Source organism: Rana temporaria, chromosome 4 (assembly GCF_905171775.1).
Source record: "Rana temporaria chromosome 4, aRanTem1.1, whole genome shotgun sequence".
Classification (NCBI taxonomy): domain Eukaryota; kingdom Metazoa; phylum Chordata; class Amphibia; order Anura; family Ranidae; genus Rana; species Rana temporaria.
The window spans coordinates 446,897,806-446,924,186 of NC_053492.1; the positions used below are offsets into that span (position 1 = coordinate 446,897,806).

Below are 26,381 nucleotides of genomic sequence, written 5' to 3' on the forward strand. Positions count from 1 at the left end.
GGTGCAAAGTTACCCCTGCTATATGAGGCGTAGATGAGGCGTACCAACCATTGTTCAGAGTGTGGCTGTCCAGAAACATCCTTTGTTCCTGTCTTGCTGAATGCATTGCCTGCACCTGTGATACCTGCTATGGTTGATTTTCATTAAGGTCTCCACCTGGAGCGGCCATTTTCTCCCCCTTTCCAGTGATCTTGTGATAGGGGGGACAGCTGTTTATGTTACCATTCAAAAGGGCTATGAGACTGCTTTTACTTATTATGTATTATGGTCTGCAATATTTCAGTGCTATGTTTTATTATATTATTATTATACCTATTGTTCTACAAAGAAACAAGTTTTTCTATATTGACTCCATTGATTAGGTCATATCACATACCTCAATTAAAGTCCCAAACTCTTCAGAGCCTCAGCCACTTATGTGGCCCAATGAGCGAAGTTTTAGGCTTATGTTTCAGTAGACATCTTTATGGTTTTACTAATGTTTTTTAATACATTTGTTGGATAATGCACTAGGCCAGTGCGTCCCATTTACCTTTTCTATTCTCACATTACAGATTACATCTGTTGAAAGACTGGCTATCTCTTATATGAACAGCCAAGTAGACAAAAACACTTAGGCTCCGTTCACATCTCCACGTTCCGAATTGCGACAATTCGCAATAGCGACAATTTTCTGGGACGTCCGTGCGTTGCCTGTTGATTTTAATAGCAACCCAAACGCAGCGAGATTTTCCCGCGATTCGTTGGGCGACAATATCGGTAAACAAGAAATACAGGAACTTCTTTTGGGCGACGGGCGTCCCGCGATTCTATTTGAGCATTCTTACCACAATTGTCGACCCCCCCCCCCCCATATGCGGAGATGTGAACGGATCCTTAGGTCTAAAATTCTAAAAGATTCTACTTTTCAGTAGCAAGCCTATCCCTGGTGAGTAATTAATTTTATATCTGGTCATACTGTCATTTGCAACAAAGAATCTATAATGCAGTGTTTGATAAAGGTATAACAAACTGTTGTTGAGACACATGCATTTAGCAACAATCTACCATATCAGGTCACAATATTCTTTATGGCAGTGGTTCTCAACCTGGGGGTCGGGGCCCCTTCAGGGGTCAAATGATGGTTTGCCAGGGGTCACCAAATCCTGGGCTGTTCCTGGCTCTCCCAGCATTTTTGTGGCTGCCCCTGGAGCCTGTGGCCGCCCAGCCAGGCTCTTCACAGCCACCCATTGAGTTCATGGCAAGGCTGGGGGGCAAAGACTAGAGGTCAGCTACTGTTGAGGAATGTGAAGTGGGAGGAGCTGGAGGAGACCCCATCTCCTGATTTAGGCATAGGTGGCACTGCTACGAGACACCACAAAGTCGGAGACACAGTAAATAACACTACCTGTGATTATAGTTGCTATTAAAAGTCCCCACTACAGTTCGCAGATCAGCAGATGACCTTAATCAAAAGCACCTAAGTTGGCCAATCAGAACTCCCCCAAGCATTGCCACTCATCAGGAGTAAGAAGGAAAAAAAAAAAAAAAAAAAAACAGAATTCATGGAAAGGAGAGGGAAAAGGAAAAGAAAAAAAAAAAAAAAAAAAGGAAGAGAAAGAATAAGAAAGAACAAGAAATACGGCTAGAGATAAAAGAGAAAGAAAAAAGAAAAAAAAGAGAGAGAAAAAAAGAACAAAGACAATGAGTGGGACATCCTAAAATGTCCCATAAGGGGTTTTAATACTGTACGAGTGGAAAGGACTCAGGGAACACTAAATGTCCGTGGGTTAGGGTTGCAAATTGCTTGTCTTGCCTTGGGTGCCGACAACCCACGCTACAAAAATTTTACTGTTAGGGGTCCCCACAACTTGGGAAATTTTATCAAGGGGTCACGGCACTAGCAAGGTTGAGAACCACTGCTTTATGGTAAAAAAAGAACCGGATTACATAAAATGTATCCTGTGCGTCCCTGAACAAGAGCTCCAACCAAAACACTTTCATGTTATAAATACAGAAATTAAAAAAAATGCCTGGCATAAATATCTAGACTGAACAACACACATATACTCACATAAATCATAAACACGTTTTAGATTTCTGCTCATGAGTCCAGTTTTTAGTACAGATAGGTAAAGCTTATTAAAATCTTCTCGAAATTCATTCTCCTAATTAAAAAAATAAAAATATATATTTTTCTCGTTTTTGTTCTATAAATTAGAGATCAAACATTAAAAAGTTAAGCAGTAAAGCATGCATTTCTGTATGTGCAGGATTTGGGTTCTTAAACACTCCGTTTGAATAAGCTGCATATGCTGCACGGGAAAACGCAACAAAACGCACACCACAATATCCGATATAAATACGTTTTTACACAAAGAATATACAGCACCTTAGACTCCTTTCACACTGGGGCAGTTTGCAGGTTATATTGTGCTAAACTGACCTGAACCAGTGGCTGCTGTTTCTCCAGTGTGAAAGCCCCGTGGGCTTTCACCCTGAAGCGGTGCGCTAGCAGGACCCCTCCAAAAGTCCTGCTAGCCGCATCTTTGGAGCGGTGAAGAAGCGGTGTGTTACAGCTCCTTCCCATTGAAAGCAATGGGAAACTGCGGCTATACTGCCGGCAATGCGCCTCAGCAGAGGCGCATTGTTGGCAGTATTAACCAGTTTTCGTCCACTAGCGTGGGATAAAACTGCACCGCTAGTGGCCGAATACCACCGCAATTCCGACGGTAAAGCCCGCCAACGCACCTCCCGCCCTAGTGTGAAAGGGGCCTTACAGTAGATGTAAATCTAATCACTCAAACATATACATCTTAGCATTTTCATAACATCTCAAAAAAGGTTTTCATTCCCGTTAATTGTGCAGCTTTGATTATATAATACCTGCTGATCCTAGCATGGCGGTCCTTGTTCAGAAACTTCCTGTTATGGGGTGGCAACTACCTCCCAACTGTGCTCCTGTATTGTCACCCTGTCACATGCCCTCCTGATGGAGGCTACAAGTGACCTTAGAGCCTCCGCGACAAAACGCCCGACGCCGGTGCCGCTGGAGGGGAGAATTCCCATTGCTGTCTATGGAGATGGTTCACATCTCATAGACGCCGTACGCCTGTCGCCTGAAAAAAAGTCCCGGACCCTTTATTTCAGGCGGCATTGGCGTTCGGCCATACAAAGCAATGGGAAGGCTTTGTTAAAAAAAAAAAAAAAAAGTTACACACTCGCAGCAAAATACGCAGCGTATGCAGCGTATCTTGTCGCGGAGGTGTGAATGCAGCCTTAAGGACACACATTGCACAGGCATGGTGCACGGTTGTCACCCTCGGGAAGTCGGTCCACAGCAATGTTGTGCAGCCGGCAACAGAGTGCATGCATGTAGACAGGAAGCGGCTGAACAAGGCTGAAGGAAATCATCAGTACCGAGATATTTTATGAATTTAACAATTGCAGTCAATAATACAATGCACAAAATGTGAAAACATGTACAAGAGGGCGCAAACGCCTAGTGCATTACCGCTAAAATTGTATAAAGTGATAAAATGGAGAAAAAGGCATTTGATCTCCTGCTGATTTTGTACATTTGCCCACTGATAAAGAAATGATCAGTCTATAATTTTAATGGTAGGTTTATTTTTACAGTGAAAAACAGAACAAAAATATCTAGAAAGACAATTAACAAAAAAATTATAAATTGATTTGCATTTTAATGAGTGAAAGAAGTATTTGATCCTTTTCGTAAAACATGACTTGGTGGCAAAACCCTTGTTGGCAATCACAGAGGTCAGACGTTTCTTGTAGTTGACCACCAGGTTCACACACATCTCAGGAGGGTTTTGAGGCCGATGTTTGGTAACTCGAACCTTCAGCTCCCTCCACATATTGTCTATGGGATTAAGGTCTGGAGACTGGCTAGGCCACTCCAGAACCTTGATGTGCTTCTTCTTGCGCCACTCCTTTGTTGCCTTGGCCGTGTGTTTTGGGTCATTGTCATGTTGGAATACCCATCAACGACCCATTTTCAATGCCCTGGCTAAGGGAAGGATGTTCTCACCCAAGATTTGATGGTACATGGCCCCGTCCACATTTCACTCATTAAAATGCAAATCAAATGTATAACTTTTTTGAAGTACATTTTTTCTCAATTTATTTTGTTGTTATACTGTCTGTTAAAATAAATCTACTATTAAAATTTTAGATTGATCATATTTTTGTCCGTGGGCAAATACTTTTTTCCCCCCCTCACTGTGTACTTACAAAAGCAGAATAAAATCAAGCTAGACAATACCTGCAATTCCTCAGAGCTAAAAGGGGATCCGTTACCCGAAATGCATAAGCTTCTCCATGGTGTGGCATTGGTGGGGATGTCCATCTCACTTGCTGGATTGCTGCAATTGTCTAGCTTGATTTTATTCTGCTTTTGTGGGTAATATTACCATTTTACAATAAACTATTTTGGAGGTAATGCACTAGGCATTTGTACATGTCAGAAGATTGCCCAGTTTGAGGAGAGTTGCATCGCTGAAATCATTACGTGCCACAGAAAGTGCTGGCACGGGAATCTCTTGTGTCGGGCCAGGAGTGGGTGCAGGAAGTTGTCACCTTACAGCTTTTTAAGTTCCACAAGTACCTGAGGTCTTGCCCATTTCATTAGCATTAAAAGGAACACTAAAGGTTCGTTTTTTATTAGATCAATTGATTGCTGTAAGCTAGAGCATTTAAATATCACTTACCTCGTTTTTCCTTTTGACCTCCAAAATACAGTAATCCAGGTTTGAAAATGCCATTTCCTGTCACTCCCTCTTCTTGCTTTCCACCAGCATCTGAGCCGTTTTGCATGGTGGAAAGCAGAATGTGCTCACCCCCTCCCTATGACTACAGCCCTGCGTGAAGATGCTCTCTTATCCCTCACAGGCATGGAGGCTAAGCCTAATGGGAACTGTAGTTCCCATTAGGCCGTGATGTAGCAAGAATGAATGCGCACCGCAAACCAGGAAGTCCGTGAGAATAACGATTCAGGAGTGCTGGAGGTGAATAAAACAGCTCAATTTCAACAACAGGTATCAAACTAGCTATAATGCAAAACACTACTTTTTACTTTGTCAGACTTTAATTTAAGAGGAAAATATTTTTGTCTTTACAACCCCTTTAAGATGCCGTACTTCCATGCATACCCAACGTACCCAACTCTAGATCAGTGTCTCAACTCCAGTTCTCAAGGTGCCCCAACAGGTCATGTTTTCAGGCTTTCCATTATTTTGCACCAGTGATTTGATCAGTTTCACTGCCTTAGTAATTACCACAGTCGTTTCATCTGAGGAAAATCCTGAAAACCTGACCTGTTGGGGTGCTGTTCTAGATAATGGTAGGGAAGGAGAGACAGCGCCTATGTAATGGGTGCCACTCTACTAACCTACTCTAGTGCTGCATGCAGCGCAACTACTGATGTTGCCAATGTCTGCAGCTTAGAGTCATGTTGCCCCCCCTCTCTTGAAGTCTCTTCCATTACCCAACTCCTTTTTAGCTCTGTTGGGTGAGGCTAGTTCTTCTGCCCGTTCGGCTGAGGTTTTCACTATAGTCATGCCACGTTATGGCCAACTTGTTACCAGAATGAAGTCTGGAAAGGGTCCAGGGTTCAAACTCAAACACCAGGTTTTTGGATAAAAAGGACAGAAAAACTTCAGAAATATTTCAGCTGTTACTCCAAATTAAGAGTTTTACAATGGCAGACAAAATGAAAGCCTCCTACAAACCACTTTTTTCTTTTAGTTCAACCCAGCGGTGAAAAAAAAATGAAAAACAGCTCAGGTCGGAGCCGCTGCACTAACAATCGGACGGTAGTACGGCGACCCCCCTCCCCCCACCACCACCAGAATACTTCAGTCATTGGTGGAGAAGAATTTGACATGGACCGGCTGCCATACATAAGGGCCAAATGCCGGACAATTTCTTTTGAACTGGCTGATGCTGGCCGACATTCAGCCCGTGTGTACTAGGCCTAAAAAGTAAAACTGGAAATCTTGCCATGTTTGTTCCTAAATAGTATCTTTAAAGATGATGCAGAACCGGTTCACAATGAGGGAGTATATTCTCTCTTTAATACACCAAAACTTACACAGCCATGTAGACATAGAGAATGTTTTTCAAAGTCCACAGGGCTTTCTAGTTACTACCAACATTCCATTAAAAAAAAAAAAAAAAAAATAGATATATGTATTGTACCTGCAGTATGGATTCAGGAGATTCTGCATTAGCAAACAATTCGGCAACATATAAATAAAAGGTATCCACATCAAGATCCACACCCAACTCTTTCATTGCTCTGAGAACTTGCAGAAAACCTAGAAAAGAGAGTGCAAAGAAATGAGAAAGCAGTTAATCAGCTTGAAAACAAGAACTGCACACTCTATGGTGTGACTGGCTGTTTGGCTTTTACGATCTAAAAAGTTTAAGCTATTGCTTACAAGAGTATTAAAATATAAAAAAAAAATGTTTTTTTTGGGCAGTAAAGAGCTCAACATGATTTGTCCTGCTGACCACCCATGACCCGATACAGTGGCAAGAAAACGTATGTGAAACCCGTGGAATTAACAGTTTTTCTGCAATAATTTGCCATAAAATGTGATCCTCATTGTAACGATATCACGCACTGGACACGCGAATAGCTGTAGCTAGTGGCCATGTTGTTTGAAAACCGTACGGCAGCCATGACAGCTTAGCCAACAGTGTAAGCAGTAGAAATTAACTCCCTCCCTCCTCCCTTAGTCTGAAGAATTCTAAGGAGCGATTATCTCAACAGAGAAGCAAGCTTTGATAATGTCGCCTGGCAGGGTTCCTGGCCTGTCGTAAAACTGTCACCCTCTCACCTCAGAGAACCAACAGACCCCGGTCGTAAATATCTTTAGTGCACATAAAGTTAAACTGTGGAATAAGTATGAAAGTTCAACATGTTTCATAACTTCCAAATAAATAATAGCACCGCCATAAAATGGACATATTTAGTTTGTAAACAGAGCTACAGAGATATGAATATGTATCACGAAGTGTACATGGGACATGGGCATGTATGTAGACCCCTCCCAGCAACCAACCCCTAAATAAGATGACCAGACGATTGGTCACTGGTCGCTGTCAACACCTCTTTGATCGGACAGAAAAGAGGAGATGCCAAGTCAATGAGCAGTTCTCCTTTTTACCATCCAAGCAGGAACATCTGCCAAGTTTGTTACCCTTGTCTCTAAAACCCTTAATGCAAGCAATAAACGAACCTCTGCCTTTTAAAGAGCGCTACTGTTGTAGAGTAAGGCCTCATTCACACTTAGGGCCGTTCAGGTCCGTCTGTCACAGACCTGAACGGCGGCTCCATGCATCGCTATGTCGGATGTCACCAAACTGCACATGCTCAGTTTGGTGTGTATTGCTAGAGAGTATTTTTTTTTTCCAGGGAGGGGGGTATGTGATCAGCACAGGCCAATAAGCACTGTCCAGACTGAGGGTCAGGGGTCCTGTAGCCTCATAGGACAGTCAGAGAATGAAAACTCCTCTATAAGCTTTAACCAGACACTGATCGCAGTCACAAGACTGCTATATACTGCCGGTAAGAAAAGGTATTTAGAAGTTTATATTTACTAAAATAGTTGCATTTCCATGTTCTGTGTACTGTGGGAGACCAGATATAGGGAATGTAGGGCTCTGGGTTTAGGAACACTTTAAATAATCACAGTGCTGGGGGAAAAGGCAATGAACCCTTGGTGTTAAAAGCTTGTATAGGCTCATTTGGCAGCGATGACTAAGCAAGCACTTTCGGTAGCTCTGGATCAGACCTGCACAATGTTCAGGAGGATATTTTGACCATTCCACTTTACTAAACTGCTTCATCTCCGACACATTTGTAGGATGTCTGGTGTGAACAGCTCTCTTGTGGACACTCTGAAAGCATCTCTAAGGTGTTCTTACTGGGTTACTCCAAAAGGCACATTTCCTTTATGACAGACTTTGATGCTTAGGGTCATTGTCCGGCTGCATCACCCAATTTCTATTAAGCTTCAGCTGGTGGACAGCCACCCTGAAATTTTCTAAACTTGGGAATTTAATTTTCCCCTCAATGGCAAATGGTCCAGGCCTTGAAACAGTGACGCAAGCCCAAATCATGGTGTTGCCTCCACCATTCTTCACAGTTGGGATGATGTTTTGATGTTGGTAAGCTGTGCCCCTTCTTGCGCCATACATAGTGCCGAGTATTCTTCCCAAACAAACCAACTTGTGTTTCATCCATCTACAAAACATTTTCCCAGTAGTCTTACGGTTTACCAAGGTGCTCTTTGGTAAACTTCAGGCACAGTAATGTTTTTTTTTTTGGAGAGCAGCAGCTTCCCCAATGGTGTTTTGCCATGGACACATGGCCTTACTTATGGTAGACACATGAACAGGGATGTTTACCAGTTCCAATGATGTCTTCAAGCCTTTATCTGTTATTCTTGGGTTCCTCCTTACCTCATTGAGGATTCTGCGCTGTGCCTTGGGAGTCATCTTGGCTGTGTGCCCACTTCTAAGAAGAAGAGTAGCCACAGTACTAAATCTCCATTTCGAGACAATTTCTATAACGGTCAACTGATGGATGCCTAAACACTCTAGAGATTGCTTTGTATCCCTTTCCAGCCTTAGGCAGATCAAATACTCTTGATCATACGTCTTTAGAAAACGTCTGCTTTTTGCGAGGCATGTTCACATCAGCTGAGGAGTCTTATGAATCTTAATGTTTGCGTGTCTTTTCAAAGTAGCTCTTGTTGTTGAAGTAATTAGGCTATGGGTTCGCTTACATTTTTCCCCCCCAACAGGATGGATGTTTAATGGGTAATAATAATGGGCAATGAAGACACAATACATTAGCGTACTAGTGGTACAACGGATCGTAAATGATCCGTGATCCAAACGGGTCACCATATGCGGACCGACACACCACGTGATACGCGGAGCTCCGCTGGTGCCTCGGCCATAGGAAAGGCCGCGGCTTTGGCCTAGCTCCCGCGGCCATCTTGGTCCACCCGGCAGCAGCCTAGGTGAACCTAGAGCGGCGCGCTGACGTCATCACCCGGCCTTAACTGCTCGTGTTCAGCGGGCTTCTCTGGCAAGACTAAGCAAGCACTAAACTTCCTATACAGTGGGGAGATGTCTGTGGATATTACAGCAGGGGGGGGGGGGGGATGTATGTGGATATTACAGCGGGGGGGGGGGAGAGATGTCTGTGGATATTACAGCTGAGGGGGGAAGATGTCTGTGGATATTACAGCGGGGGGGGGGGGGAGATGTCTGTGGATATTACAGCGGGGGGGGGGAGATGTCTGTGGATATTACAGCAGGGGGGGGGGGAGATGTCTGTGGATATTACAGCAGGGGGGGGGGAGATGTCTGTGGATATTACAGCGGGGGGGGAGATGTCTGGATATTACAGCGGGGGGGGAGATGTTTGTGGATATTACAGCGGGGGGAGATGTCTGGATATTACAGCGGGGGGGGGGGGAGATTTCTGGGATATTACAGCGGGGGGGGGGGGGAGATGTCTGGATATTACAGCGGGGGGGGGAGATGTTTGTGGATATTACAGCGGGGGGAGATGTCTGTGGATATTACAGCGGGGGGGGGGAGATTTCTGGGATATTACAGCGGGGGGGTGGGGGAGATGTCTGGATATTACAGAGGGGGGGGGGGGGGGATGTCTGTGGATATTGGAGGGGGGGAGATGTCTGTGGATATTACAGCGGGGGGGGGGGGGGAGATGTCTGGATATTACAGCGGGGACTATATATGGTGGTGATCCGAAAAATGTATGTGCGTTATAAATCAAAATTAGTATTTTTTTATATAAATCGATTAAATCGAAAAAAGAACATTTTAATCAGCAACAGCCCTAATTTCTATGTTCCGTGTACTGTGGGAGACCAGATATAGTGAATGCAGGGCCCTGGGTTTAGTAACACTTTAAGAGGTTAAAAAAAGCAAAATGAGTTAACGCACTTGTCTAAAACCTCATTCCCGACGTATCCGGAAAAAGAAGAAGAGTACACTGAGTAACTTTCCATGATTGGAATAAATGGAGCCCATCAGCAGCTGAAGCATTAACGCCGTCGAGCCAGAGGGGTGGCCCAGTCAATCTATAATATTTACAAGACTTTGCTTTCATTCCATTATACACACTTATCTTCCTTATGTCAAAAGTTCTACATGTATTGACATCTCGCTGGTTTGAAGCGGACACGCTCCAAGGCTGCGGGGCCTGCGCCCCGGCATGGCATATGTTTTTTTTTTTTTTCTCAGCTTGCTTCATGGATTTGTTACTTTTGAAATGCAAAGTTTGAAAAGTCCTCAGCTCTGCCCTGGAGTGCCACCTATGGAAAAGTGACACTTCCATGAATATTTTATGCAGTGCACAATGGTGCAAATAATACGATGTGAATTCCCTCTGAGCACTTAAAAATACATGCAGGCAAGTCACACCAAATTAAAGTCGCATCAGCTGCTCAAGTTTGCCTTAAACTAAACGCCTGATTTTGGCTTGAGACTTGTAAAAGAAAAAAATCTCATAGCACATTAATTATGGCCTTGTGTCTGGATACACGGGATATTCTCACAGTGCATGTCAGCGTGTAAGAGACACTTGGTCAGTTTTCACAGCTGCACTAAACGGCTATTAGAGACGGCACTAAGGGGTCAGCGAACTCTGTCAATTTAACAGCTCACCGATTTTCATACAGCTTCAAGGGAGCCGGCCAGGATACATAAAAGGCGATGCCATTACCTACTCGTTTTTAACCACTTCAGCTTCGGAAGGGTTACCCCCTTCCAGACCAGGCTATTTTTTGCAATATGGCACTGCGTTACTTTGACAATTGCGCGGTTGTGCGACGCTGTTCCCAAATAAAATGTGTATATATTTTTTTCCCCCCACACAAATAGAGCTTTCTTTTGGTGGCATTTGATCACCTCTGCGGATTTTAGTTTATACAAAAAAAGAAAAAAAAGGAACAATTAAAAAAAAAAAATATATATATATATATATATATATATATATATATATATATATAATCACACACATATATATTATATATACACACACACACACACACACACACACACTTTCTGCTTAAAACATTCACAATAAAAAAAATAAAAAAATTTGCACTATAAAAACAAAAAACTATTGTGAAAAAATAAAAAAGTTTTTACTTTCTGCTATAAAACACACTATGGGCCAGATTCTCGTATTTTGGCGTAACTTTGTGCGGGCGTAACGCAACCTATTAACATTACGCCTCCGCACTTGCTCCGTAAGTTGCGGCGTAGCGAAATAGGCCGGTGTAAGCCCGCCTAATTCAAATTTGGAACAGGGGGGCGTGTTTTATGTAAATGTTCTGTGACCCGACGCGATTGACGTTTTTCACGAACGGCGCATGCGCCGTCCGTGGAAATCTCCCAGTGTGCATTGCCGCACGGACGTATTGGTTTTGACGTGAACGTAAATTACGTCCAGCCCCATTCACGGACGAGTTACGCAAACGACGTAAAAAATTCAAAATTCGACGGCCATACTTAACATTGGTACGCCACACTTCAACGCCATATAGCAGGGGTAACTTTACGCCGGGAAACGCCCAACGTAAACAGCGCAACTGTACTGCGTCGGCCGGGCGTACGTTCGTGAATTCGCGTATCTCGCTGATTTACATATTTCGACGCGTAAATCAGCGTACACGCCCCTAGCGGCCAGCGTAAATATGCAGTTACGATGCGACGGCGGATCTAAAGGAAATCTATGCGCAACTGATTCTAAGAATCAGGCGCATAGATACGATGGTGCAACTCAGAGATACGACGGCGTATCTGGAGATACGCCGTCGTATCTCTTTTGAGAATCTGGCCCTAAATCTATATATATGTATATTTTTTGTAAAAAAAAAAAGTTCCAATAAGTGTATATTGATTGGTTTGTGCCAAAGTTAAAGTGTCTACAAACTATGGAATAGATTTATGGAATTTAAAACATTTTTTACTCTGCGATCAGCGATTTTTTTTAGCAGGACTGCAACATTGCGGCGGACAACTGACACCAATGAGTGACACCAATTAAATGCACAGTCACTGTACTAATGACACTGGCTGGGAGGGGTTTAACATCAGGGACGATCAAAGGGTTAAATGTGTTCCTAGGGAGAGCTTGCCAACTGTGTGGGGGAGGCGCTTTTACTGTGGGAAGGCAGAGAAGGTGGGAAGTTCCTGCTTAGCAGAAGCACAAGATCTGTCTTCACTTCTCAAAGAACGGCGATCTGCCCTTGTTCTGCTGATCTCCGGACTGATCGGCGTGTCCCGGCGGACATCGGATTACCCCGAACCTGCCGATTGGTGCCCACTGTGTCCAATCACAGCGGGGTGGGTCTCTGGGGTTGGCACCCCAGACCTGGACAATCAGATCCCGTACTAGGTATATGGATTTGGTACAGAGCGGCCGTCCTGCCGCAGTATATCTGCACGGGGCGGTAACAAAGCGGTTAAAGAAGATGGCTCCTTAGAAGACAACCTGATTCCAGCTTCATCACCTTGTGAGCTGCCAACTTGGAACATGCAAGCAATAAAGTACAGAGTTTTTCACGCATCACGTACTAAAAGCAGCACAAAATTTAAAGAGAATGAGATTTTTATTTTTATTTTAGAAATGATACTTACCTTGGTGGATGCTGCATCTGTCCCCCGGCGGCTTTAAAGCCGAGAACCGAGCGATAAAACACCGCCGACCACTCGGATCTCAATGCTTCCTGAGCAGAGAGTTGCTGGCTGTCAGTCATCGCTGTCTGCTGTGCCCCTCCAGCGCTCATTGGAGCATTTGGCTGTGGAGGGTGGCGGGATCGGCCCGGCTAAGGCTGTCAGCGGCCCGTTGAGTAGCAGAGCCAGGTGTCGGCCCAGGCAAACGGGTGGATCCTAGCTAATGAAATTAATTATACGCCATAACGATACTATATTACGTTGGATTTTTTTTTTTTTTTTACACTAGTATTGCTTAGAAGAGTGATGATCATTATTATTATTATTATTATTATTATTATAAGGAATAGTTTTACCAGTCAGGAATGGCTTTCATTCATGACAGCTTGCTTGCCATTGTGATAGACCAGGGGTAGGCAACCTTAGAGTAGAGTTCCTGCACCACATTCATTAAACAGATCAGCAGTATACAGCCCAGCATTAACAGATCAGCAGTATACAGCCCAGCATTAACAGATCAGCAGTATACAGCCCAGCATTAACAGATCAGCAGTATACAGCCCAGCATTAACAGATCAGCAGTATACAGCCCAGCATTAACAGATCAGGAGTATACAGCCCAGCATTAACAGATCAGCAGTATACAGCCCAGCATTAACAGATCAGCAGTATACAGCCCAGCATTAACAGATCAGCAGTATACAGCCCAGCATTAACAGATCAGCAGTATACAGCCCAGCATTAACAGATCAGCAGTATACAGCCCAGCATTAACAGATCAGCAGTATACAGCCCAGCATTAACAGATCAGCAGTATACAGCCCAGCATTAACAGATCAGCAGTATACAGCCCAGCATTAACAGATCAGGAGTATACAGCCCAGCATTAACAGATCAGCAGTATACAGCCCAGCATTAATAGTATACAGCCCAGCATTAACAGATCAGCAGTATACAGCCCAGCATTAACAGATCAGCAGTATACAGCCCAGCATTAACAGATCAGGAGTATACAGCCCAGCATTAACAGATCAGCAGTATACAGCCCAGCATTAATAGTATACAGCCCAGCATTAACAGATCAGCAGTATACAGCCCAGCATTAACAGATCAGCAGTATACAGCCCAGCATTAATAGTATACAGTCCAGCATTAATAGATCAGGAGTATACAGCCCAGAATTAACAGATCAGGAGTATACAGCCCAGCATTAACAGATCAGGAGTATACAGCCCAGCATTAACAGATCAGGAGTATATAGCCCAGTACTGTTTTCCCTTCCCCGCTTGTTCCGACATGCTGCCCCAAGTCCCTCCCCTTACATCCATACCGAGTGCCTGTATGAGATGTAGAAAATGGGCAGGACGGATGTGAGGGGAGGCTCACACAGGAGTCAGTGAAGCCAGCTGCTGCTCTGCTCCGAAGTCAGAAAGGAATTGGACAGCGGGGATCGGCACTGCGGACACGAGATCTACCCCTCACCATCTCGCGATCGACGGGATGTTAACCCCCGTGATACACTATACCTAATCACATGGTACAGGGTGCTGTGACTGACCCAGGTACCATGTGACAGCTGTAGGCCAGTCACAGCATCACAACAGTAAGCAAGCTGTCATGAATGGGGGAGGAGTCCTACGGGTTATACGACAGGGCATCACTTAAATTGAAGAAAAGCTTATTATCGAATCTAGAAGGTTGGATATATGCTATCAAAGGTTGTCAGACCCTGAGAAATGTATCAGTGTTCGAAGCAATAGCCGTCAGGTTTTCATTTACCATTATATCATTCATACGGTTCTTAACTGCTTGACTCTTATTTTTCAATACCTCTGCAATTGGCCCTGGCATGCTGTCAATCAACTTCTGGGCCACATCCTGAATGATGGCAGCCCATTCTTGCATAATCAATGAATGGAGTTTGTCAGAATGTGCGGTTGTTTTTGTTCACCTGTCTCATAAGGAATGACCACAAGTTCTCAATGGGATTAAGGTCTAGGGAGTTTCTTAGCCATGGACCCAAAATGTCAGTGTTTTTGTTCCCCAATCCACTTAGTTATCAATTAAGGCAAGGTGCTCCATCGTACTGGAAAAAAAGGCATTGCTCATCACCAAACTGTTCTTGGATGGTTGGGAGAAGTTGCTCTCAGAAGATGTTTTTGTACCATTCTTTATTCAGGTCTGTGTTCTTAGGCAAAATTATGAGTGAGCCAACTCCCTCGGCCAGAAAGCAACCCCACACATGAATGGTCTCGGGATGCTTTATAGTTGGCATAACACGGGCCTGATGGCAGCACTCACCTTTGGATGCCCCAAACAATTGGGGATTCATCAGAGAAAATGACTTCACCCCAGTCCTCATCAGTCCAATCTCTGTACCTATTGCAAAGTGTCAGTCTGTCCCTGATGGTTTCCTTGGAGAGAAGTGGCTTCTTTGCTGCCCTTTTTGACACCAGGCCATCCTCCAAAAGTCTTCTCCTCACTGTGCATGCCGATACACTTACACCTGCCTACTGCCATTCCTGAGCAAGCTCCCGATCCTGCAGCTGAATCAACTATAGGAGACGGTCCTGGCACTTGCTGAACTTTCTTGGGCCCCCTGAAGCCTTCTTCACAACAATTAAACCTTTCTCCTTGAAATTCTTAAAGTGGAGTTTCCATCCCAAAATGTTTTTTTTTCATTATTGTGCTAATTAGACCAAAAAAAGTAAAAAAATATATAATATATATATATAATATATATATATATATATATATATATATATATATATATATATATATATATATATATATATATATATATATATATATATATATATATATATATATATATATATATATATATATATTACTCATCTGGAAATGCCTGTTGCTATGCAGTCCCACGAAATCTGCCTTTGAAACCACCTAGGATCCTGACATCATCTCCCTCTAATGCTCCTGGGAAATGTGTGTCATAATTTCCCAGGATGCAGTGCGCTGTCCAATTATCACTCCCCATCCAAGACTTCCAGGAAGTGCTTGTAGGCTTCACAATGCCCACAAGCAAAATGACAACGGTGTAGACATAGTTTTATAAACTATCTTTTTTGAATATCTATGCGGATCGGCGGCGGATTGTAAAATAGTAAGTGACCAGATTTATATTATAAAAACGCAGGATGAAAAGGACATACATTTAAAAAAATGCTAATTGTGGTTGGAACTCCGCTTTAATGTTTGATTGAAAATGGTTGATTTTATTTTTGTCTATTTCTTTTTATTTAATGGTTGAGGTGCAATCTTCGTAGCAGCAATATCCTTGCCTGTGAATCCCTTTTTGTGCAAAGCATTGAAGACCACACGTGTCTCCTTGCAGGTAAGCATGGTTAATAAAAGGAAAAACAATGATTTCAAGCACCATCCTTCTTTTAAAGTGGTTGTAAACCACTGGACAATTTTTTGTGCCCTGCAAGGTAAAGTTATAATGTGCTAGTATGCATCTCATACCAGCACATTAGGTTAAACTTACCTGAAGCCCTTCCAGTGACGATATGTCAGAGCTGCAAGTGCTTCCATCTTCCCCCCACCTGCCTTCGAGTTCGTAGACTCTGACTCGGTGACTGAACGGAGCTGCGATGATTGCTCTGCCGCGCACGTGCGTGAGAGCCACCGTTTACGGTACAGTGCTCTGAAGAAACTGCCCGATGGCTGTTCCTTCAGAGCACATGCACTAGTGACGTCACTGGCGGCATATACAGTAGATATCTCCTAAACGGTGCAAGTTTAGGAGATATTTACACTACCATTAGATAAGCCTTATTATAGGCTTACCTATAGGGGAAAAAAAATAAAAAAATCAGTGATGAAAGTTTACTTACACTTCAAAGCTTCCTGTTTGTTATTATAACTCAATCAGCATTACAAAGTGATTTCCAGCCTTGTCCTCGTCTACACTGACACCTGTGTTAATGAGAGAATCACTGACATGTCAGCTGTTTGTTTTGTGGCAGAGCTGAACTGCAATGGAAATTTTTTGGGGGATCAAGATCATTTTCATGGCAAAGAGGCACTTTGCAAATAATTGCAATGCACCTGACCACTCTTAATACCATTCTGGAGTATATGCAAACTACCATCATAAAAACTGAGGCAGCAAACTTTGTGAAAATTACTAGTGCGTCATTCACAAAACTTTTGGACACGGCTGTATAAAGGTTCCTTGAACCATGTCCCAAGTCTCCAACAACTTCTTTAGCATGTTTGCAATTGCTGACCACGACTTGCTGCATGTTTCTAGTCTCTGACCATAGAATGCATGTAGTCCCTGACCAACTCTTGTTGAATGTATGCACTATCTGCTGTGAGGCAGAATTGTGTAAATCTCAGAACAGTAAACATTCTTTGTCAGGTAAAACAGTATTTCTATTAGGTATTATATCTGTGTATTAAGCTTTTTGCTTACGAAAGGTACAGTGGAAGGCAAAGTGGCAGAAACCACGCGAAATAACCATAACTTATAGCATACGCTGCCAACCTAAAATAACGACTTGTGCCTCCAAATTATTAATCCAGTCAAGTACTCAAGTCTGGGGTTAACTTCATTGCAATTGCTTTAAAAAAAAAAAAAAAAAAGGGAAGGCATTTAAAAACAGATTTTGCCACTTACGGCAAGGGACCATTAGGGAATATTTGCTTCCGACTTTCCTTCCAAGCTTTAATACCAATGTATATTTTAGCTAAAATTGCAACAAGACTAAATCAGCTAAAAGCATTTTTATTTCGTTAGTGCATTTTGTTTGTCACCCAGTGTCAAGCTAACAACTGCGCATCTCAATCTGCGATACATTATACAGCGTGATAAGATGAAGACGACATATTTTTTGTATCCCCGAGGGTAAAATACTTTTGTTAAAAGCATGTTTTTTTTACGAGATTACACCTTTTGAAATACCACTAATACAACCTAAAGAATTAATATACCATACTCCAAGATGAAAAAAGCCACATTTGGTTAATTTGGTCCCACTTTGATGGTGTCCCACGTGTAACCATGAAAAAGTGAAAGTGTTCGGGCCCACTTAAGGCTCCTTAATAGATTTTTCTGTCTCTAATGTTCTTGGCGGGTCAGCCATGAATTTGGCATAAAATGCTTGCTTTATCTGCAGATTGCTACACTCCATTCTAGAAGCATTCCCTAAACAAGGCACAATCTCAGGAGGTTTCCAGACTACTTTTTCTTAAGGCTCAGACTTAACTCTTTACGAAAGCATGGTTTGGGTAGAGTTCATATCCAATAGGTAGACACAGTCAAGATCTGACGTTTAAAGCGGAGCACCACCCAAGAGGGGAAGCTCTACTTGATCGCACCTTCCACTGTCACATTTAGCACTTTGGGGGTGAGCCGGTACCTTATTTTGACAGGCAACTACTCCCACTTCCTGGTAAGATCTCCGCACAGTGATCGATGTCATGTCCGGTCCCTCCTCCTTCCCCCACTGCCTTCTGGGACCTGTGTGTATCCCAGAAGACGCTGGGACCATTCTGAAAGCCTACACATGTGCAGTAAGAAACTTCAGAAGGCCGGTTTCCCTTACTTACAATGCCGGCACCTGCACCCGAAGCTGATGGACGAATGGGCTTGGGGTGCCTACATTGCGGGATCCCTGGATAGGCAAGTGTCATTATATTAAAAGTCAGCAGCTACAGTATTTGTAGCCGACGACTTTTTCCCCCCCAGACTGGAATGCCTCCAAGTAGTAAGTGGATTCAATACTGCTAAAGAAAACCTGTACTAAGAGAAATGTGGTAAGTGATGTTGGCAACTTCCTTTTACAACACTAGTTTCCTATACTTTTCTAGCCTCAATAGCGCAAGTCACTAACTCAAAACAAGCATGCAGCTGGAGAAGTCACAGCAAAAAAAGAGCTCCTGATCGAAATACTTGTTTTGGGTCAGGAATTAACAAAATGTCCTAAATCGGATACCAAGCACATATTAAAAGAGAAGTATGGGTTTGTTTGTTTTTTTTTCCCTATCCATACTTACCTCGGTGGATGGAGCATCAGACCAATGCTGCATCTGTCCCCCGGTGCCTCTGCACTGAGAACCGAGCCACCGAACACCAATGATGGCTCGGTTCTCACTCCTCCCCGAGCAGAGTGATGCGGACTGTCAGTCAGCATAGCTTCTGCTCTACTTCTCGGCACTCTTTGGAGGCCCGGGGAGTGGCCGTCTCATGGGCTGGCTGAGACAGCCATCAATCAGGACAGATGGCGGATCCAGACTTGGAAGTTGGGATGACGTGCTGCCCCGGCTGATGGCAGCGACACCTGCAAGAGCGGACTTCAGAGTGCTTCTCTGGCCCTCTGGGACTCCATGGTGCTCTACAGCATATAGCATTGGTACGTTAAAGTGTTTCTAAAGGCAAGATTTAAAAACAAACATGTCTGTTTTGCCCAGAGCAGCTCCAATCCTCTTTTTTAGGCCCCCTGTTGGTGGTCCTGGCTCCTCCCCCATGTCAATTGCTCCCCATAACAAGCCTCTTGCTATGGGGGCACTCGATCAGAATCTTGGCCATTCACATACAGAGTGCAGCTCGCCCCGCCCCCCCTCCCCCCCAATCTACGTTGCAGAGAAAGGAGCTGTGTGTTAGTGGGTGTCCTGACTCTCCTGTAGTCCAAGGGAGGGGGCGAGCACGACACTCCACACCAGGGAGAAAGCATTGCATTACTGTGTGGAGTTACAGAAAGAAGAACAGGAAGTGAGGATTTCTCAGAAGAAATAAGGACATTTAAAAGCAAAATGGAAGGATGAGGTAAGTGAAGGAGGACTGCACTAAGGTAGCCATTTAGGGGATTTTTTTTTTACCTTTACAACCCCTTTAAGTCTATGAATACATAGGCACTTCAGTGGGCTTGGGCAACAGTTATCATGGCAACTACATGGCAAACTTGTCTATGCTACAAACCACAGCACACAAAGGACAGTAATGGATTACTGGGCTGCAATGTGCTGTAATAACCAGTGTGTTGTGGAGGTGCTATTCAAAATAAATGCCATCACAAAAAACGTGTATGCTGTATTACAGCAAATTCAATCTGCAATTGTTGGTGTAAGAAATCATGCCTGCAGAGCCTGGAGGTTCACAGTAGTATAAGAATGTTGACGAAGATGAATAAAAGATAAACTGTGGTTTTAATACACAACACAAATGTGTCTATGCATCTTAAAACACTTCCTTCTGTACAAAAATAAGTAAACCCAACATTTCATAATCCTGATATTTGCCTGCTGTACCATGTACTGAATAAAAATGTATCCTGTTCTCTTTGTATTGCTTTTGTGTGAAATCCCTGGTGTTCCTGCCAGTCCCTCTACTTTTCTACTAAAAACCGACCACATGAGGCATGAGAGCGCACCGTGGTCAGTTCTCTAGCTGTGCTGGAAATTTATCTCTCCTTCAATGATCAGACTTTTCATTATAAAATATATCCAATATAAAAAAAAAAATATATATAAAAATCTAATGTCTTTATAAACTTTAGACCAATATGCAATAAACAATCCCAATAAGTGTATATATAATTGATTGGTTTGCAAAAAAAAAAAAAAATGTATAGTGTCTAAAAACTATGGTATATACATACTGCAATTTTTGTTATTTTTTTTGATATACTAATAATGGCAGCGATCAGGGCCTAATGCGGGACTGCGATACTGCGGCGGACAATTTGACACTTGATACTCTGCGAGAACCAGTGACACCAATACAGTAATCAGTACTAAACATATGTACCAATGACACTGGCTGGGAAGGGGGTTAAACATCTAGGGCGATCAAAGGGTTAACTGTGTGCCCAACCAGTGTTTTTGTATACTGTATGTGCTGCTTTTACTAGGGGAAAACATTGATTGAGTTCTGAGTCTCTGCCCGATGATTGTCAGGTGCCGGCAGACATCCAGTGCCTGGCACCCACAGATCAGCTCCTGCTGTAAATAATCACAGCAGAAGTGGCGTGAGTGCGCCCCCTGCAGTGTATACATCTCTCTCTCTATCTAGCCAGGTCTCCATCTAGCCAGGTCTCCATCTAGCCAGGTCTCCATCTAGCCAGGTCTCCATCTAGCCAGGTCTCCATCTAGCCAGGTCTCCATCTAGCCAGGTCTCCATCTAGCCAGGTCTCCATCTAGCCAGGTCTCCATCTAGCCAGGTCTCCATCTAGCCAGGTCTCCATCTAGCCAGGTCTCCATCTAGCCAGGTCTCCATCTAGCCAGGTCTCCATCTAGCCAGGTCTCCATCTAGCCAGGTCTCCATCTAGCCAGGTCTCCATCTAGCCAGGTCTCCATCTAGCCAGGTCTCCATCTAGCCAGGTCTCCATCTAGCCAGGTCTCCATCTAGCCAGGTCTCCATCTAGCCAGGTCTCCATCTAGCCAGGTCTCCATCTAGCCAGGTCTCCATCTAGCCAGGTCTCCATCTAGCCATGACTCCATCTAGCCATGACTCCATCTAGCCATGACTCCATCTAGCCATGACTCCATCTAGCCATGACTCCATCTAGCCATGACTCCATCTAGCCATGACTCCATCTAGCCATGACTCCATCTAGCCATGACTCCATCTAGCCATGACTCCATCTAGCCATGTCTCCATCTAGCCATGTCTCCATCTAGCCATGTCTCCATCTAGCTATATCTCTATATGTGATTCTACACAGGAGAGCCGCCCTGTAGCAGTCAATCTGGGTAAGTCAGAAAAGTGGTTAATATTAAAATGTAGTAGTTCTGCTCCTTAAAGCCCTTAAAACTTTGGGCAAAAAAGTTTTCCCATGCAGTGGGGCTGTGTACGCACTACATGGGTCAACTGCTCATTTTGTCTAGGGGCGAGGAGAAAGCTTATACTCCTCTGATCCTTCATAGGAGAAAACGGAAAACGGCACTCCCCCACAGTGCAGTGGTGGACTGTTCCTGCTCTATGGAGCCTGCTCTGGGCTTGATGTCGTCAGGAACAGTCCACAACTTAAAACCGTGGGAGCACAGGGGTGCCGGACTGGTCCTGTACTGGGAGGATTAGGCAAGTATATCCCAGTTCTCTTCTAGACAAAAACGAGCAGTTAACACCTAAAGCGTGGCCACTCAGCAAAACCAGGCTGTTCAACCTACTAAATTCGCCTGAAAGTGCATAAGGTGAGGGGACATAAGGCCAAAAAAGAAATTTGCTTATGTCTAATGAAAAAAGGTTAAACTTATCCAACCCATATTGGTCCATATTGTACAATAATGCAAGCATATGAAATACTCCCCAAGACCAGAGATAGGTACTCAATAGGGTTAGATTTCATTAACAAAGATGTATCTTATGAAGCCCATAACACAGGCCCCTACTCATAAGTAATAGAATTGAAGCATCATTTGTAATAAATATTTAGCGTAGGTGTTCGCAAATAAGCAACGGAAGTATGCATCTGATCGGTTTCAATACTGTACTGTGTACTGTACTGTACTGTGTACTGTACTGTAATGAATCCCTCCCCTTTAACTACACAGAGTCTATACTTCTTTTACGCATGCAAGAAACTTCAATATCACCCAACACAGGTGAGAAGCTGACAGACTCTAGTCACCTACAGTCACGGGATGTGGCGACTTACCTTGTACATTTTTCTCATTTTGGAAGGAAGCCAGCAGAGGCCAACAGTAGTGCGGTCTTACAGGTAAGCCTTCTTCTTTTAAGGTTCTTATAAGGTCAAGTGCCAAATCTAAAAATATATAAAAAAAAATATTAAATGTTTAAGCAAAACTCAACACGGCTATGAAACACACAATAAAATTACACAAGTAAAGCAGCTCACTCACTATAAAATCCTTTTCTTAGGAGTCCATTGTGGGACATTGAGAAGTTTGTCACCTTTCAGTTTTACTGCTGCCTACAAGAGGATCAGACACTGGCAAAACAAAAAACCCGTAGGCCATCCCAGGATGCATGGCCTCAGTATTGTAGTGAAGCAGTACTAAAAGAAAGATTATAAAACAGAGGGATGGGTCCTGCGTCCCCAAATGGACTCCAAGATAAGGATTTCATGATGAGCACAAAAGAAATGGGGGCTGTGAGGGAGATGTGTGCAGAGATCAGAGCCAAGGAGGAGTGGAAGTGAGATGTGCACAGAACGTGAAAGAGCTGAATCCTGCAGACTGTGCATAGTACACCCCTGAATCCTGTGCTCTGCACATATAACACCTCTGCACCACGTCTGCAGCGTACCCCTGAACCCTGCACCATGTACGCAGCACACTCCCTGAACCCTGCACCATGTCCGCAGCGCACCCCTGAACCCTGCACCACGTCTGCAGCGCACCCCTGAACCACGTCCGCAGCACACCCCCGAACCCCGCACCACATCGCACCCCTGAACCCTGCACCATGTACACAGTGCACTACTGGTATTTATTGGCCCTATAAGATCCTCCCAATCTAGGACAGATTACTACAAGGCTAAGAGTCGAGTTAAACTGGTGGAGAGTCCGATAGAAATGATAAAACTGGTAGTTGTATAGCTCCTGCAGTGAGATAGGTGATCGTAGTGGGCCGGGCGACTTGATTGGATATTACACATTCCCAGGGCTCTGGGACCAGGTAATGATTACAGTTACACTTCCTATACGTTTCTAGTTTTCCTTTTGTTCTTGTTTTTTCTCTTATTTTTCATTTGTTTTCTTTGATAAACTAGGGCTATTGGTTAATGTTCCTTGCAGAGGTTTAAGGGGAGTGGAGGAGTGAGAAGAAAAGGGGGAAAAAAATGTTTACTACCCGTTTTCAAATGATTCGATGTGCGGACTGGTGTACATTCTGATATTCATATACTGTGAAACTTTTATATACTATTGACCTGGTGCAGGTCTGTGTAAAATACTGGTCTGAATATTGTCTCCTGTTTTCTTAAATATTATTTTGTATACAGTCTATGTGTTATTATGTAAAACCAAACAAAAAACTTAAAAAAAAAAAAAAAAAAAGATCCTCCCAATCTGTGAAATTTGGCCACACCCACTGTCCGATGCGTTTCGACTGGGGGGGGGCTGAGTTCATGCACCTATTCTCAGAGAAAAAAAAGCCCTGGGTAAATTCATATAGTCATACAGATACAACTGGCCATTTGAGGGCAACCATAATGCTGATGTGGCCCGCGATGATAGCTCAACACCCCTGCTTTAGACCAGAAACATGGATAATGATCTGCCCGATTCATCTACACAGTTGGGTGCCCTAAACCTGGCCATAAACTGCTTTGTCAGCATGCCATTGGTACAGTCAACTGGCAGAAACCAACTCTGATTACTCTCCAACACAGATGACACATAACCCAACGAAATGCTGTGTCCTGTCCCTTAATGAACAATAGGAGAACGAGAGACTTTTATTGGTTGCTATGAGCTTGTTCCACACTCGCCTCACACAGCCCAAACCACCCAAAACCCAAAAAATAATAGTTACCTTTATTATCATTTTCCAGAGCACAATATAAAGCAAACTGCAAGGGTGAGCAGTGCAACTTGGATTCTTCCAATTTGGGTGCATATGTCTTTATAGTGCTGGCAGGCTAAAATTATAAATAAAATAAAACATCAATACAAATCACTTTTATAAGTGCACCAAAACCAACATATGGGAAGGGAAGCTATTGTCAATAATTAACCAATGCTGTCTATCCAACGCTTTATACCACAAAGTATGCAGACAAAGGTAAACGCCTGCCACCCACCCCCAGACTGCCAGGTATGTGGATCATGAAGAATTGTTATGCAAATGTAGAATTCCATGTTAAATCAGACAAATCTTAAAAATGCTCCTCCACTCCTAACACCTATGCGGACTAACCTGTGTAAAAAAAAAAGATTTACTTACCTATTCTCAGCCCACCCCATCCACGTGATCCTGTTCCCCTGTGCCAGCCAGCGGCAGCTGCAGGAGAGCGTAGAGAGCACTCAACAATGGCAGCGAATGAATGAGTAACTTATTTAGCGCTACAAATGCAAACTAAATCACCTCAAGTGCTTTTGCAGCCAGTGTCTGCCTATGTCTTCATAAGAGATAGGTCTTAAGCTTCTTCCTGAAGGCACGATGGTTTTCTTCCAAGCGGATGCGGTGATATCACCAATAGGCTCCCATGGCTCATACATTATCGGTGCTCCCTCCTCTTCCCCGCAGCCGCCCCTGGCTGACATAGGGGAGCGAGGTCAAATGACCAGACTAAAGGGTCATTAATATAGGAAGATATATACATACTTTTTACACAGTCAGCATAGGTGTTGGGGGGGGGGGGGGGGGGGTTTAAGAGTAATTCGGTTTAGCCTGGAATTATACTTTAAATCTAAAGCTGCTTTTTCAACCACTACTTTTGCTTTTTACTGGATTTTAAAATAATATTTACAATGACTTAAAAAGGTAGAATGGAAGGTTTAGTGTAGTATAACACTTAGCAATTAAATAATGCAAGATTTTAAAAGACAGCTACATATCAGACCAAAAAGGAAGAACCACCAACGAGGAAAGATGTTCATAGGAGATTTGGTTAAAAATGGACAGCTGGGAGCCATGCTAATACTGAACGGATAGCTGGATTATTAGGTCAAATACAAATTGGATGCCATTCAAAATCCTTAATTGGTCAATATCTATTGCAGTGGTCAGCAAAATGTGGCTCAAGGGACAGATACTTATCCAGTCCCCTTTGAACTATTTTCCCACCAGCTACCACTGGACACTACACACTTACACCAATGGGTAACCATCTCTCACTGATACCAAGGATGGAGCACAATTCCTCCAACTAATACCAATGATGGACCAAGGGTGGAGCACTATTCCTCCAACCAAGACCAAGGATGGAGCACTATTCCTCCAACCAAGACCAAGGATGGAGCACTATTCCTCCAACTAAGACCCAGGATGGAGCACTATTCCTCCAACTAAGACCCAGGATGGAGCACTATTCCTCCAACTAAGACCAAGGATGGAGCACTATTCCTCCAACTAAGACCAAGGATGGAGCACTATTCCTCCAACTAAAACCAAGGAGGAGCACTATTCCTCCAACTAAGACCAAGGATGGAGCACTATTCCTCCAACTAAGACCAAGGATGGAGCACTATTCCTCCAACTAAGACCAAGGATGGAGCACTATTCCTCCAACTAAAACCAAGGAGGAGCACTATTCCTCCAACTAAGACCAAGGATGGAGCACTATTTCTCCAACTAAGACCAAGGATGGAGCACTATTCCTCCAACTAAGACCCAGGATGGAGCACTATTCCTCCAACTAAGACCAAGGATGGAGCACTATTCCTCCAACTAAGACCAAGGATGGAGCACTATTCCTCCAACTAATACCAAGGATGGGGCACTATTCCTCCAACTAAGACCAAGGATGGAGCACTATTCCTCCAACTAAGACCAAGGATGGACCACTATTCCTCCAACTAAGACCAAGGATGGAGCACTATTCCTCCAACTAAGACCAAGGATGGAGCACTATTCCTCCAACTAAGACCAAGGATTGAGCACTATTCCTCCAACTAAGACCAAGGATGGAGCACTATTCCTCCAACTAAGACCAAGGATGGAGCACTATTCCTCCAACTAAGACCAAGGATGGAGCACTATTCCTCCAACTAAGACC

The 26,381-nt window shown here is 43.6% G+C and overlaps 1 protein-coding gene across 1 annotated transcript in view; it reads right to left on the reverse strand.

Annotated features, from left to right (window-relative positions):
• The window catches only part of LRPPRC (leucine rich pentatricopeptide repeat containing), a 253,528-nt gene that overhangs the window by 197,078 nt on the left and 30,069 nt on the right, over nucleotides 1-26,381 (reverse strand). Inside the window, exons 10-13 of the mRNA XM_040351539.1 lie at nucleotides 24,197-24,302; nucleotides 22,356-22,463; nucleotides 6,199-6,317; nucleotides 2,054-2,147 (exon numbers count right to left, since the gene is read on the reverse strand). Of these exons, the coding sequence (XP_040207473.1) occupies nucleotides 2,054-2,147; nucleotides 6,199-6,317; nucleotides 22,356-22,463; nucleotides 24,197-24,302 (427 nt within the window). The remainder of the gene's footprint in view (nucleotides 1-2,053; nucleotides 2,148-6,198; nucleotides 6,318-22,355; nucleotides 22,464-24,196; nucleotides 24,303-26,381) is intronic.